Source organism: Takifugu rubripes, chromosome 1 (assembly GCF_901000725.2).
Source record: "Takifugu rubripes chromosome 1, fTakRub1.2, whole genome shotgun sequence".
In the NCBI taxonomy this organism is placed as follows: domain Eukaryota; kingdom Metazoa; phylum Chordata; class Actinopteri; order Tetraodontiformes; family Tetraodontidae; genus Takifugu; species Takifugu rubripes.
In genome coordinates, this window is record NC_042285.1 from 27,483,306 (window position 1) to 27,494,744 (window position 11,439).

Below are 11,439 nucleotides of genomic sequence, written 5' to 3' on the forward strand. Positions count from 1 at the left end.
CAGATTTGCCCATTTTATCTCCCATTTCTGAAGGCAGTAAGGATGTAAGGCGGAAATAGAGAAATCACCTCCAGCGTCGACGCGGCGGCGGCTGCCGCAGCTCCGACCGGGGAAACCGCGACCTCCAGTGGTCAAAGCGGAGAAGTGCAGCAATGGTGGAGCAGTTAGTACATTTGTCTTTTAATCCTAAAACACATTTTTAAATTTACTAAATATCAAGGCAGCAAATCACCCGAGAACTGGAGATTTCGATTTGTAAATTATCTGGAATTTTGTGCCACAACATGAAGAGGAAGTAACTGTTCAGCTAAAATGAATAAGCAAAAGTTCAAAACAATATAAGCGGCCTAAGTACCTTCAACTGGATTTTTAAAAGAAATTTAAGGACAAATCAAGAAATTTTGTACATTTTTAGCTTTTATTGTAACAAAGGTGCCAAAAGTTGCACATTTACAATAATGACAGATAAAAATGTGATATATAAAATTCCCAAACCAAAACATTTTAACAGAATGAATAATGATTAAACCTGAGGGAAAAGTACTCAAAGTTCACCAGATAGAAAATAAAATAAAAAACACACATGGGGCAGCCAGCAGTGTTTTAAAAGTCACTCCAGGTCGAAGAATATTTAAAAAAAAAAAAAAAAAAAAAAAAAAAAAATCAACCTTAAATGAACCAGCAGAAGAATCACAGTTCGTTTAATGTAAAACATTAATTCAGGTTGGATCTCAAACAATGATTTGCTACAATTAGATACGGAATTTAAAGACAAACCACCACATATCATTAGTATGAAATAAGTAGTAGTATGAAATCTGATACTTTAAATATTTTGTCCCATGTATTGACTGTGTATAAAACCTTCCCCTTCAATTTAAATTCTAAAATTGACTCAATAATGCGGCTCCACTTCCTGGTGATCTGAAAATAACCCCACCAGCACAAGATGGCTGCACTTGTATCTTACAGTAGATACTTTGGCTTCACTTTTTAAAAATTAAATAAAACAGGACAAAGAAATCAATCCTAAAAAAGAATTACCATATATCGTTCATCTAAAAAGAGCCCCCTCTGTAGGAATCAACACCCTGGAGGGTTAAACCCTGTACCACGACATGATCACAGTGAATACAGATATAGATATACAGCACATTTATATATTTTTATTAAAAACACTCATGTCTTCTACTTTAAAGTAGTGAAAACCACTGAATCACAAGGCCGATAATGTGCATCAAAAGCACTAAAACAGCACAAAATGGACGAGTGCACGGATCACCAACACCACTAGTCACTGTCGAGATGCACACGGAGACATTCAGTGCAGCTACATTCACATTAGGAACAACAAGGGCCTTGAGTGGTCCATAAAGAACACATCAGAATTCTAACGCCACGCGCACACCTTTAAAATGCGACTGTGTCAGAGAAGCGACGTTATTGTGAGCTCAGCACACAAAGGCAGCCGTGCAGGTACATTCGCTGCTGTGACTCTTCAACTACGAGTGGACGGTCTGACCAGGCAGACAGGTGTGAAATAAATAACCGGTATTAAAATCTGCCTCGGGATTAAGCAGGAAGGCACTGCGTCAGCAACAGCAACAGCAGGGTGACTTGTGATTAAAAAAAATAAAGCTAAACTGAAAAAAATCCAGGAAGAAATTAGCTGATTGAGCTCCACTACTGGGATTACTGGGAGGGTCAATACGGGACTGAGGTGGAATACTGGGAAGCATAGAAATCCAGATATGAAGGAGGGTAACAGCAGCTCGTGATGTTAACAATCTCTCCATGTTCTACCTAAAGAAGATCATTTGAACCTGATTTGTATCACTAACTGTTGTTAAGAAAGTTTAACTGGTTTAGCAGAAATAAGCAGGAGTTTTTTTTGTGTTCCTTAATCATTGTGTGCCAGCAGACACACGTTCAACTACCGAGGGGACTAAAAGCAACCTTTAAAAGTGTTTATAACTGACATCCTCATTGATTTACTATGTTATAACACCTGGTGCGTCACTACGACATAAATGTTACTGATGTAATGTGGTAAAAACAACTGGGGAGTTTCTCTTTGGTAAAAATGTAAAAAGTGAGTGGACGAGTGCAGCTGTGTGATCTGTGCTTCTGTCCTCAACTCCGGATCATCAGACATTAGATCCTCACTCCTGTTGTGGTGACCGGTGCAGCCTCATGGGAGCCTTACAGAAGCCCGAGGGTGGGTGCACATTTGTTAACGAGAAAATGCAACAAAGACGACATTAAAATACTGCAAAGTGACATAATTATTTAGGAGCAGCTTGATTCAATTTCCATTTCAATTCCCGATCGGGATCCAGTGATTCCTTAAAGAGACTTGATTTGTTTTATGTCGTGACTTGATTAGTGTTAAAAATCTCAAAAGTTAAAAAAACCCAACACATTAAGGTAAAACAGGCCTCATGTGCCAAACCGTGGCAACTCCAGCTGGACTGGATTGTTCTTAAACTTGTTCCATTTTCCTCTTCAAGCTTCTTAAATACACAAGTGTAGCTAAAATGAGCCGCAGCGCTTATGCTAATGTTAGCGTGACCTTTGAGCTGAAGCCTCGTCTGACCTCGGACGGCGTAAAAACGCCCGTCTGACAGCAAGAGCGCAGATGTGAGTGACGTCCAGGCCTGAATCAATAAAACTCATCATTGGAGACAACAGAAGTTAAAATACCCAAACCACAAATGACGGGTTCAAGCCTCCTCTGCCTGAACACTGCTCGTTTCTGAGAGTTCTACGTGCGGCAGCGGCAACAGTCGACGCGCAGCCAGAAATCCCCGTAAGCGTTAGGCAGTGTAGGACTTCACAGCACAGTGGCCACGTGGACGGGTGTCACCGAAACGGGTCGACACCCGGTTGGGATCCTCCGAGGCAGAGCTATAGATATACAGAGTAAGGCAAAGACGGTCTCGGGGCAAATCTTCAGCAGTATCTGCACTCCTCTGCTGTCGTGATAGAACATGATTGCTATGGAGTGTTTGGTGGCAACATTATAGATATGTGTGTCTATGGCTCTGCTCCATGGCACTGGGGTGGTCTGTAAATGACAGAAAGGCTTGTTATGGCAGAGATACCGTCAGAGCAGACCACACAGGGCCAGGGGCGCCAGTGCCGCCAGCAGGAAGTAGGTGATTCTGTAGAGATGCAGTGGACAGAAGGTCGCCACGGCGACGGCCAATGGGAGCGGCAGACGGGAGGCCAGAGGGAGGAGTTTACTGGAGGAGGTGAGGGAGATGTCGATTAGGAAACTGTAGAATGGCGAAGGGCGTGCGCTGGTGGAGCGATCTCACCTGTTTCTGAGTTTGAAGGTGTTGCCGTTAATAAGCAGCATGTAGACGATGATCAAAGGCCCGATGTGAGGCCAGCAGGGGTCAGGATCCAGCTGCCTGGAATACCTACAGGGGGCACAGCCAGGATGAGCTGAAGGCTGCTGCCTGTGTCTCCAGGACCCTCATAGAGCTGCGTTACCTGAGGTTACGGCTCCAGTGGATGAGTGACGGCGCGTTGAGCACGAGCGGAAGAGTGAAGAGCGCCGACAGGCAGAGGTGCAGCTGCAAATCATCCCTCACATTCTGCAGGGAACACTCGGACAGAAGGGGGGCGCCGTTACATTCCTCAGACCTCCTGCCCACCGTGCCGTTCCCAGCCTCCTTGTGCTTCTGCGGTGCCTGGAAAATGGTGGAAACACTGAGCTTCCAAAGGGGTTCGGCAGGAATCGAAGGAGAGGCCTTTAAACATTTACCAGATTCAGCATGTGACTCAGCGACCTCTCCGTCATCTGGAGCCTCAGGACCTGCGGCCACAAACAGTCCATCGATAATATTTAACACGGACAATGCTGCTGTTATACACAAATATTGTGGGAAAGTTCACCCTGTACAGGTGGAGCAGGAAGACGGTGAACATGGCTAACGCGGAGCAGGACGTCCCCCCGATGACAGCCAGACCCAGAACGAAGAGGAGCTGCGTCCGTGGTCGCAGAGTACCGCAGTCTCTGGAGACGGACGGCCTGCACGCAAGACCCAACGAGTGCACGTTGAAGGGACTCGTCAAGAAGGCCAAGCGCCGCATCGCATCCTTCTTACCTGTGGAGGGGCGCTAACGTTAGCGAGAACAGTCGTATGGCCACGCGCAGGAGAGCGCTGCCCCAATACGCCACCGCTGCGCCAAAGACGTAGAGCAGCGGCGACACGATGTGACGCCACGTCTCGGGCGGCGCAGCGTCCTGGTTGAATGTCAAATCTGGGGTGGTTGAAGGAAGGACGTCGATGACGGGCAGGTGGAAAAGTGACCAGATCTCTTGAAACCAGCTACAGCTGAGAGGAGGGCAAATCAGCAACACTGAAAGGCTCTCAAGATAACAATTGGACACTGAAATGGAAAACACTTCAGCACTAGACTGGTCTACCTGAGCAGGAAGTGCAGAATATAAACAGTCAGGCTGATTTTGTGGGGCTGCAGGCCTTTTCCCACCGCCCGGCTCATTGGTGCGACTCCAGACTCCAAGATGGAGGACAACTGCCCCCCACAGGCCAGGAGGAGAGTTACAGCTGTGTACACTGGCACAACGGCACCGTAAAACCTCAGAATCTGCCACACAATAGACAGTTTCAAACAACGTTCAATCAAAAAAAAAAAAGGTTGAAGCTAAAAAATGAATCTCACCTGTCCCAGAACTCTGGGTAATGAAGTCCTCACAGAGACCTAGAAAGGGATCCCAACAGGTTGTTTAGTTCCTGGTGACATTTCACCTTTTTTCAGCACAAAATTGGTGCCACAGACGTCACCCTGTACTGGCAGTTGGGGGCCGTGTGGAGCTGCAGGAGGACGTCGGAGCTGTTGTCTGAACGACTGGTGTGGAGCATCCCTGAGATCTCGGTCAGCGAGGGCACGCTGGCAAACAGGTGAGCGGAAACAGTGGGTGTGAGCTCAGTCTGAGAGGGAGGAAGAGAAACCCTGACGGAACTCACCCGACCGTGGTGGAAGAGTCCTCCCGAAACCAGGGCACAGTCATGACGTACACGTTAGGAAGTCTTTCTGCGGACAAACCATAACCACCGTAATCTCACCTGTTTTAGACTAGTGGCATGGATACACAAACGTACCTTTCTGAGCTTTACACTGGCTGGCAACAGTGATCCTGAAGGCTTGGTAGACCTGAAGACGTGTTGGGAAGTTATAAACACTGAGGGAGGAGTTAGAAACCCAGCAAAGGTGTTGCTTTAATGAGCGTGACCTGGTGGAAGTGCAGCAGCCTGATGGTGTGTAGCAGTCCAGAGGAGGGGATGGTCGCCTCACTCACAGTTAAACCTGCAAAACACAACGTTGCCTCCTCAACCCGCGTCTTTTCTCCCAGTCAGTTAGAGGCAGAAAGCGGCAGCTCACCCGAGGACAGGACATGCGTCACCGGCAGAGTCAGAGTCTGGGACGCTCGTCTCTGCCACTCGCACTCCACCGTGAACTGGAGAACAGGCGGGAGTCAGAGCAGATCAGAGACCGACCCGATCACCACTGAGCTGACGTCACATTTAAAAGACGGCCACAGCAGGGGGCGGGTTGTCAAAACGAAGAGAGTTTTTCTGATCACCTGTTTGCCGTTGAGGTTTGAGGCAGAAACAACCAGATGAGTGACGGCTGCCAGGTCAGCCAGAGTCAGGACCAGGACCTGAGGGGGCAGCAGGAGGTTAGGAGACAGCAGCAGCTCACACTCAACTGGGCCTCCCTGCAGATGATTCTTTACCTTGTACGGCGACAGAAGCTCAGTCCCCAGGGAGAGATCCACCGCATGGGCACTGGGAGCACGAGGAATATAGACACAAGAAAGAAACGGATACTGGTTGAGGATTCAGGCAGCGTGGAGGTGAAATGGGACTCTCACCATGAAGAACCGCTCTTGTGCTTGCAGCCAAACACCCAGCCGCTCATCTCCTGTAAAGGACAAAAACTTCAGAATAATCGGCCACTTCTTTGCTTTTGGGCCAGAGGAGCACAAGCTGCAGCCTCACCAGGTCGCTGCTGCGGCAGTAGAAATGGCTGTAGGCTCTCCTGCGACTGGACAGAGCAAACAGGAAGTACTTCGCCTGCCCTTCCTGTAGGGAGAGCACAAGCGTTAACATCGTCTGACTGGCGGTAGAGGTGTGACGGCACAGCGTGCAGGACCTTCGGCGTGCTGTACGCCAGACGCAGCGTGTTGACTTCGCTCCATGTTTCAGGGGAATCTGCGCAACAGAAACAGGTTCCGGTATAAATCTGACGGCAGCAACAGTAGCAGCAGACGGAGATACTGGACCAGCTCCTAGTCCAGCTCCTACGTTCAAGGTTTTATTCTTCCTCACCTACGATGGAGACGGGCTGATCTTGTGCGTCTCCCAACATCCTGACAGGATTTCTGATGAAGTGATGAGTCAGCACAGACAGTCTGGCCTCTGCATTATCCGTAAACTAGTAAACATATAACATTCCTTATGTTGCAACAAAAAAATAAGCTAAAGTTACTTTAACCCCCCCCCCCCCAGGACAGATGCGGCGTGTCCTCACCTGTCTGGTTTCAGGATCGATGAGGTCAAAGAAGGCCCTGACAGTAGCAAGAACTAGTTCTTTGCACCTGAAACGCAAACAGGCTGCTTAGAATGGACCTGGGAAATGACAGAACCGCTCTAATAGATGGAAACCATATAGAATCCATAATTTTACCAAACAATGGACAGATGGTCCGTGGACACCCAGGTCCTGGGCACTGCAGTTGCCTGAAACAAAAGTAATTATTTGGTTGTTGGATTATGCTAAAAATGCACCAACAGAAACAAACCGCCCGTTTAAACACAGGAAGGAGGTTTGAGTCGATAACAATGGAAGAGAAGAATAAAAACTCACCACGAGTGACAACTTGTTGGGGTCTTTGGGGGAACAAGGCAGAGATGTCAGGCCAGAGCGAACCAGGTAGTCGCGGTAACCACCCCCGATGGACAGAACTGTGACATTCCTGAGCTTATTGGCCTGGTTCACCCACCTCTGTCTCACTGCTGAATAGAAATCTAGGAGACAGGAGAAGCTACGCATTAATACAGGTGATGACATAAATAATCTACTGTATGTAACGCAACTATCTGATCAATAGTTTTTCCTTACCCAGCAGGTACGGGTCAAAGGACAGCACAGGGGCCAGATGGGGGGAGGCCTGGGTGATGATCAGGCTGACCAGGTTGGGGTTGAAGCGAGGTAACGTGTACAGAGCTCGGGCCACCACTCCTCCCATGGAGTGGCCGACCACCACCACACTCTGAGGGGGGGTCCTCAGGTGCTGATGGGGGAGGAGGAGCAGACGTAAGCATGAGTAAAGTGGCTGGGCTTCAGCACGATTCGGTCTTCAGACCGACCATCTGTGATCCCTGAAGGGTTAAACAGTGAAAATCAGGTCTGACGAAATGCTAATGTTGCCTGGAAATATTCTGCGTACTGCATGTTTTTTGTCTGATGCCTTTTGCTTCTTCCAATCTTTGCTTTGAAGAGCCGACTGATGCTCCGGTAGAGCCGGGGTTCATCCTTTGGGATTATTAACAGCACGGGTGTGAATTGCTTTGTTTCAGGGACATTCAAGATTTCTCTCAATACAGTTAAAGCTGTGATTACCGACGAATCTAAACGTTCATTTCCACTAAATGCATCTGAGGCCTGACCTTGTAGAGCCTCAGGATGGCCTTAATGCTCTCGTGCAGGAAGTGGGTCTGCTTGAGCAAACTGCCGCCGTAAAGAGCCACCAGCTCTTCGTTGAAGTCCACAGTGAAGACGTTGAAGTGGAGTCCGCCCTCCATGCTTTCGGCCTTCCTCAAGGCCACTGAGCCCAGAGAGCGAGCTTTGAGGTGGGAAGAAGACGGGCGGCGGTGAGACCGGCCGGTGGGTTCATTTAAAAATGTAGCACCAAAGAATTACACGATGCAACAGTTGGCTTAAGAAGGATTCCAAAAAGACAAGACTGAATCTAAGAGGCAGCTCTATGTAATTACAATCAGCTGGGTGATTTCACAGGTACCTTGTTTGTAGCTGCCTGCATTTCCTGGCAGGAAGAGCACCGGGGCCCCGGCTAGTTTCAGGGCTCTGGTCTCCTGGGCGTACAGGCCCTCTCCATAGAGGTAGAGCCCATATGCAGGGTACAGTCTGGCCACACGACGAGGCAGGGCGACACGCTGTCCAACCACACACACACCAGTGAAGGTCAGCCTCTCGTTCATGTTTTTACTTTACAGTTTCCTTTGAATGGACAGTTTTCTTTGAATCCCCCCTGTCCTGTACTCACCCCCCCAGCTTCTCTACTCATTTCTTCCAGTCACACAACACAACAAAAGGCTGTTTGCTAAGCCTGACTCTCATACTGCACACTTGCCCCCAGCTGTGCTCCACTTCTGGACAGATGGACACATTAGTCGAGCAAAGAAAAACCTGCATCACATTTCCAGCTGCCTTTGTAGCCACAAGGTGCAGATGTGTGGCTATACGTGGCAGATCTGCGCTTATATTTAGTCTTCCAAACATTTGAGCGACACACAACCCCCCCCCAGCACAGGTGAGTGGAAAAACAGGAAGCACAGTGGAATCTTAGCAGGTGTCAGGAGATCAGAAGATGATAGGAAACGGTCGTTTATGTTCAGGTTTAAACAATATATGGAAGCAGAAATGGTAGAAGGTGCAGCTTCGGCAGCAGCACAACCTGCTGCTTGAAGCTAAGCTTGGGAAAAGGTAGGTGTCGAGGTGTGGAATGAAATATTAGCCTGGCTCCTCACCCGATACTCCGGGTATTCGAACATGTAGGTCATACTGCATCTGTTCTCCTCGAACCCGGTCAGCAGCTCCCGGAGGCCGACCGCCAGTAGCACGACAGCGAAGCCGTAAAGGGCCAAAGTGGCGATTTTCATGGTTCCGGTCGGCTGTTTCTTGGGTATCACCGGTGTTTCGCCTCCATGTTTGAGACGCTGTAACGCTGTCACCCTCGCCGGGCGACTTCGAAAGACCCAGAGTACCCGCGGAGATTGACAGGTTCTACATCCAATGGGAGGCAAAGACGCGTGGATTGACCAATAGGAGACCAGAGAATGAGTGACGCAATAAGAAAACAGGAAGTGGTAGGCAGAGGATATAGTAAGCGGATTCTAATAAATATTTTATTTTAGTAGTAAAAATGTGTTTGACTTTAAGAATCATTTTGATTATAAAAATGAGGCATTGTGCATAAAAACGTATTTTAAAAAATAAACAACTCCCCAATATTCTCACATTTATTCACCTCTTTCAATCTTTCCAAACATCTGCAGGTCAGCATTAAGTAGGAGATCGAGGAGTCTGTGTCCACATTCCCACACACATATACACCACAAGGAATAAAGGTCTTCACCCTCAAGAGTGGACTCTTTCTTTGGGGATTATATACCCTTACATTAAATTAGAAATTAATGTAGCCAAAAAAGTTGTGCAGGTAAAATCATTCACTTTTCAACCACGTGAGCAAAGAAAAGGAATTACAACCAGCTTCTCAATTTTTCAGTCCTTTATCAAAAACAATAAACTGCCTTATCATTTTTCAAACATGTGAACACATGTACAGTCTGTGTCATACATAGATGGATACTGGATGTATTTCCAAGTCTGATAAGTAAAGCGCACAGGTCAAATATATAGCATGAAAAGACTGATCATATGGTGAAACCATCTTTATCTTTATGAGATCACATAATGGTAAATACTGGTCAGATCTAATATTATTCATTAAGTTCCCACTAAGTCTTTCTCACCCAGATTTTTTAAACTCAGTCTAACTAAAAAAACAACAACGGTAAGAACCAATTTAGAGATATGTCATTGGTTAGGTCACCTCAATCAAAAGTATTTTACTGCAAAAGTTTGGAGTGTTCTATCCTTGTAATCGTCCAGTCTGGAGGCACTCCCTGGGTAAACTCCCTTTGGAATCTGTCAGAGTAATAAAAGCATATACAGTATTTAAAATAAAGCAGCTACTTGATATATATACAATAACAAGATATATATGACCTATATGAATTAAGTCATACTCATAGTTAGCAGTTAGCAGCCTTCTGGTTTCTGCCTCTCTATCTCCACTAATGGCTACACGGAAAATGTGTGTCCCCTCCAGGGTGTCGTCCGGAAGACAGACGCTGGTCAGATACCAGAAACGCATCAGGATACTGACAAACTTCCTCCCTGGTTAAAAAAACCCATAATTATCATCACAATTCACACTGTTTTGTGCAGGTAACTTTATGTCATCCTGACCATTATCATCATAGTAGATTCCCACATCTCCCGGTGTGGAGTACATGATCTCGTCAGAGTTTGCAGACAGCGCTTTCTTGTGGGTTGAAGGCAGCAAGTTGCATTTTTCCTCCAGTTTTCCAATCAACTGAGAAAAATTGAATGTCAGCTAAATAATATTAGGTATAAACATTACAGTGTGTATTGACTGGTTACAGTTTTTAAAATAATGCATGTTAATTGTTTAATACTATAAAATCTTTTCCAAATGCAGGTGGGTTACTAAAATTTGAATTTGACATCTGTGGAAGAAGCCATGCATATAAGGATATTAACTAAATATACGTGATGTATGATATAATATAACTTGAATCCACAGTAAATAATCATGGCAAAATAGGATTAAGAAGGAGATGTTAAACAGTACGGAGGTGAAGAATGACTGATAAAGCCTTGAACCCGTCTCTCACTCACGTCTTTAGCCACCAGCCCCTCTAAAGCATCAAACTGACATTGTGACAACAGTCTGGACACATGAGAGAAGGCCTGCAAGAGAAAGAAATTGTGGCAAATAATAGATGGAACAAAAGTAATTACGCTCATTAAAAAAACCCCAATAATTTCTTCGTCAAAGCCTGAACAGAACATAATACTGACCTGTTTCGCCCCCTCTGTGAAATCTTCGATAGTGAAGTCTTTATCAAAGTAAGTCTTGATCAGAAAGTAGTATATTCTAGTGCGCAGCCAGATGAAGGGATTTGGGATCCCAACAAAGACCACTTTCTGGTTCTGTTTCAACCCATCCCGGTCGGAGCTATAAGGACGGACCGCTGTTACCACCGCGGAAAGTGATGGAGAAGTTAACCGAGTTTTACACGAACGGTTCAGTACAGTACGTTCACTTAAAATGAAACGAGTAAAACTCGCTGTTAGTGATGTTCTGTGACAGCGTCTTAATATGGGCAGCGCCATCTTTGTTTGCCGGAAATTCTCTCAGGTCCGTCTACTTGTATCTTCCGGTGTGAAACAAATTTATTTATACATTTTGAATTACGATGCTGTACAACAATGCAAAGTAAGACGTTTTTGTTTTTGTTTTGTTTCCCCAAGTCAATTTAAAAGGTAGATCAAATAAATCAAATTATCTGT

At 46.3% G+C, this 11,439-nt stretch overlaps 2 protein-coding genes across 5 annotated transcripts; both read right to left on the reverse strand.

Annotated features, from left to right (window-relative positions):
* Positions 1-398: 398 nt before the first annotated feature.
* pgap1 (post-GPI attachment to proteins inositol deacylase 1) lies at positions 399-9,174 on the reverse strand. 4 transcript variants are annotated; one of them, XM_011612858.2, is made up of 26 exons: positions 8,808-9,174; positions 8,060-8,213; positions 7,707-7,882; positions 7,159-7,330; positions 6,904-7,064; positions 6,724-6,776; positions 6,568-6,634; positions 6,366-6,471; positions 6,190-6,248; positions 6,036-6,119; positions 5,909-5,958; positions 5,771-5,822; positions 5,618-5,695; positions 5,416-5,491; positions 5,267-5,340; positions 5,136-5,187; positions 5,001-5,067; positions 4,818-4,923; positions 4,696-4,734; positions 4,439-4,620; positions 4,116-4,346; positions 3,904-4,039; positions 3,773-3,823; positions 3,499-3,698; positions 3,321-3,425; positions 399-3,245 (listed from the first exon to the last, which is right to left on the reverse strand). In XM_011612858.2, exons 1-26 carry the CDS (start codon positions 8,937-8,939, stop codon positions 3,107-3,109), a joined length of 2,802 nt encoding a protein of 933 aa, XP_011611160.2. In that variant the 5' UTR covers positions 8,940-9,174; the 3' UTR covers positions 399-3,106. The 4 variants fall into 4 exon arrangements, with proteins under 4 accessions (XP_011611160.2, XP_011611171.2, XP_029704215.1 ...); XM_011612869.2 differs by lacking the exons at positions 8,060-8,213; positions 8,808-9,174 and adding an exon at positions 7,487-7,572 and having other exon boundaries at positions 7,660-7,848; XM_029848355.1 differs by lacking the exons at positions 8,060-8,213; positions 8,808-9,174 and having other exon boundaries at positions 7,159-7,572; positions 7,660-7,848.
* A 379-nt stretch (positions 9,175-9,553) lies between these two features.
* On the reverse strand, positions 9,554-11,394 carry maip1 (matrix AAA peptidase interacting protein 1). The gene is made up of 5 exons (XM_003962144.3): positions 10,948-11,394; positions 10,765-10,836; positions 10,312-10,438; positions 10,089-10,239; positions 9,554-9,987 (listed from the first exon to the last, which is right to left on the reverse strand). Exons 1-5 carry the CDS (start codon positions 11,260-11,262, stop codon positions 9,909-9,911), a joined length of 744 nt encoding a protein of 247 aa, XP_003962193.1. The 5' UTR covers positions 11,263-11,394; the 3' UTR covers positions 9,554-9,908.
* Positions 11,395-11,439: the final 45 nt, after the last annotated feature.

Bases quoted from the DNA above. Each gene is read 5' to 3' on its own strand.
- pgap1 (XM_011612858.2), bottom strand. From the start codon at position 8,939: ATGAAAATCGCCACTTTGGCCCTTTACGGCTTCGCTGTCGTGCTACTG. The intron at 6,120-6,189 runs GTCCTGCACGCT...CTCTCCCTACAG, and splicing joins TGGCGTACAGCACGCCGAAG to GAAGGGCAGGCGAAGTACTT. The intron at 3,699-3,772 runs GTAAATGTTTAA...ACCATTTTCCAG, and splicing joins TGAGTCACATGCTGAATCTG to GCACCGCAGAAGCACAAGGA.
- maip1 (XM_003962144.3), bottom strand. From the start codon at position 11,262: ATGGCGCTGCCCATATTAAGACGCTGTCACAGAACATCACTAACAGCG. The intron at 10,439-10,764 runs GTGAGTGAGAGA...AATTTTTCTCAG, and splicing joins AGGGGCTGGTGGCTAAAGAC to TTGATTGGAAAACTGGAGGA. The intron at 10,240-10,311 runs GTCAGGATGACA...TTTTTTAACCAG, and splicing joins AATCTACTATGATGATAATG to GGAGGAAGTTTGTCAGTATC.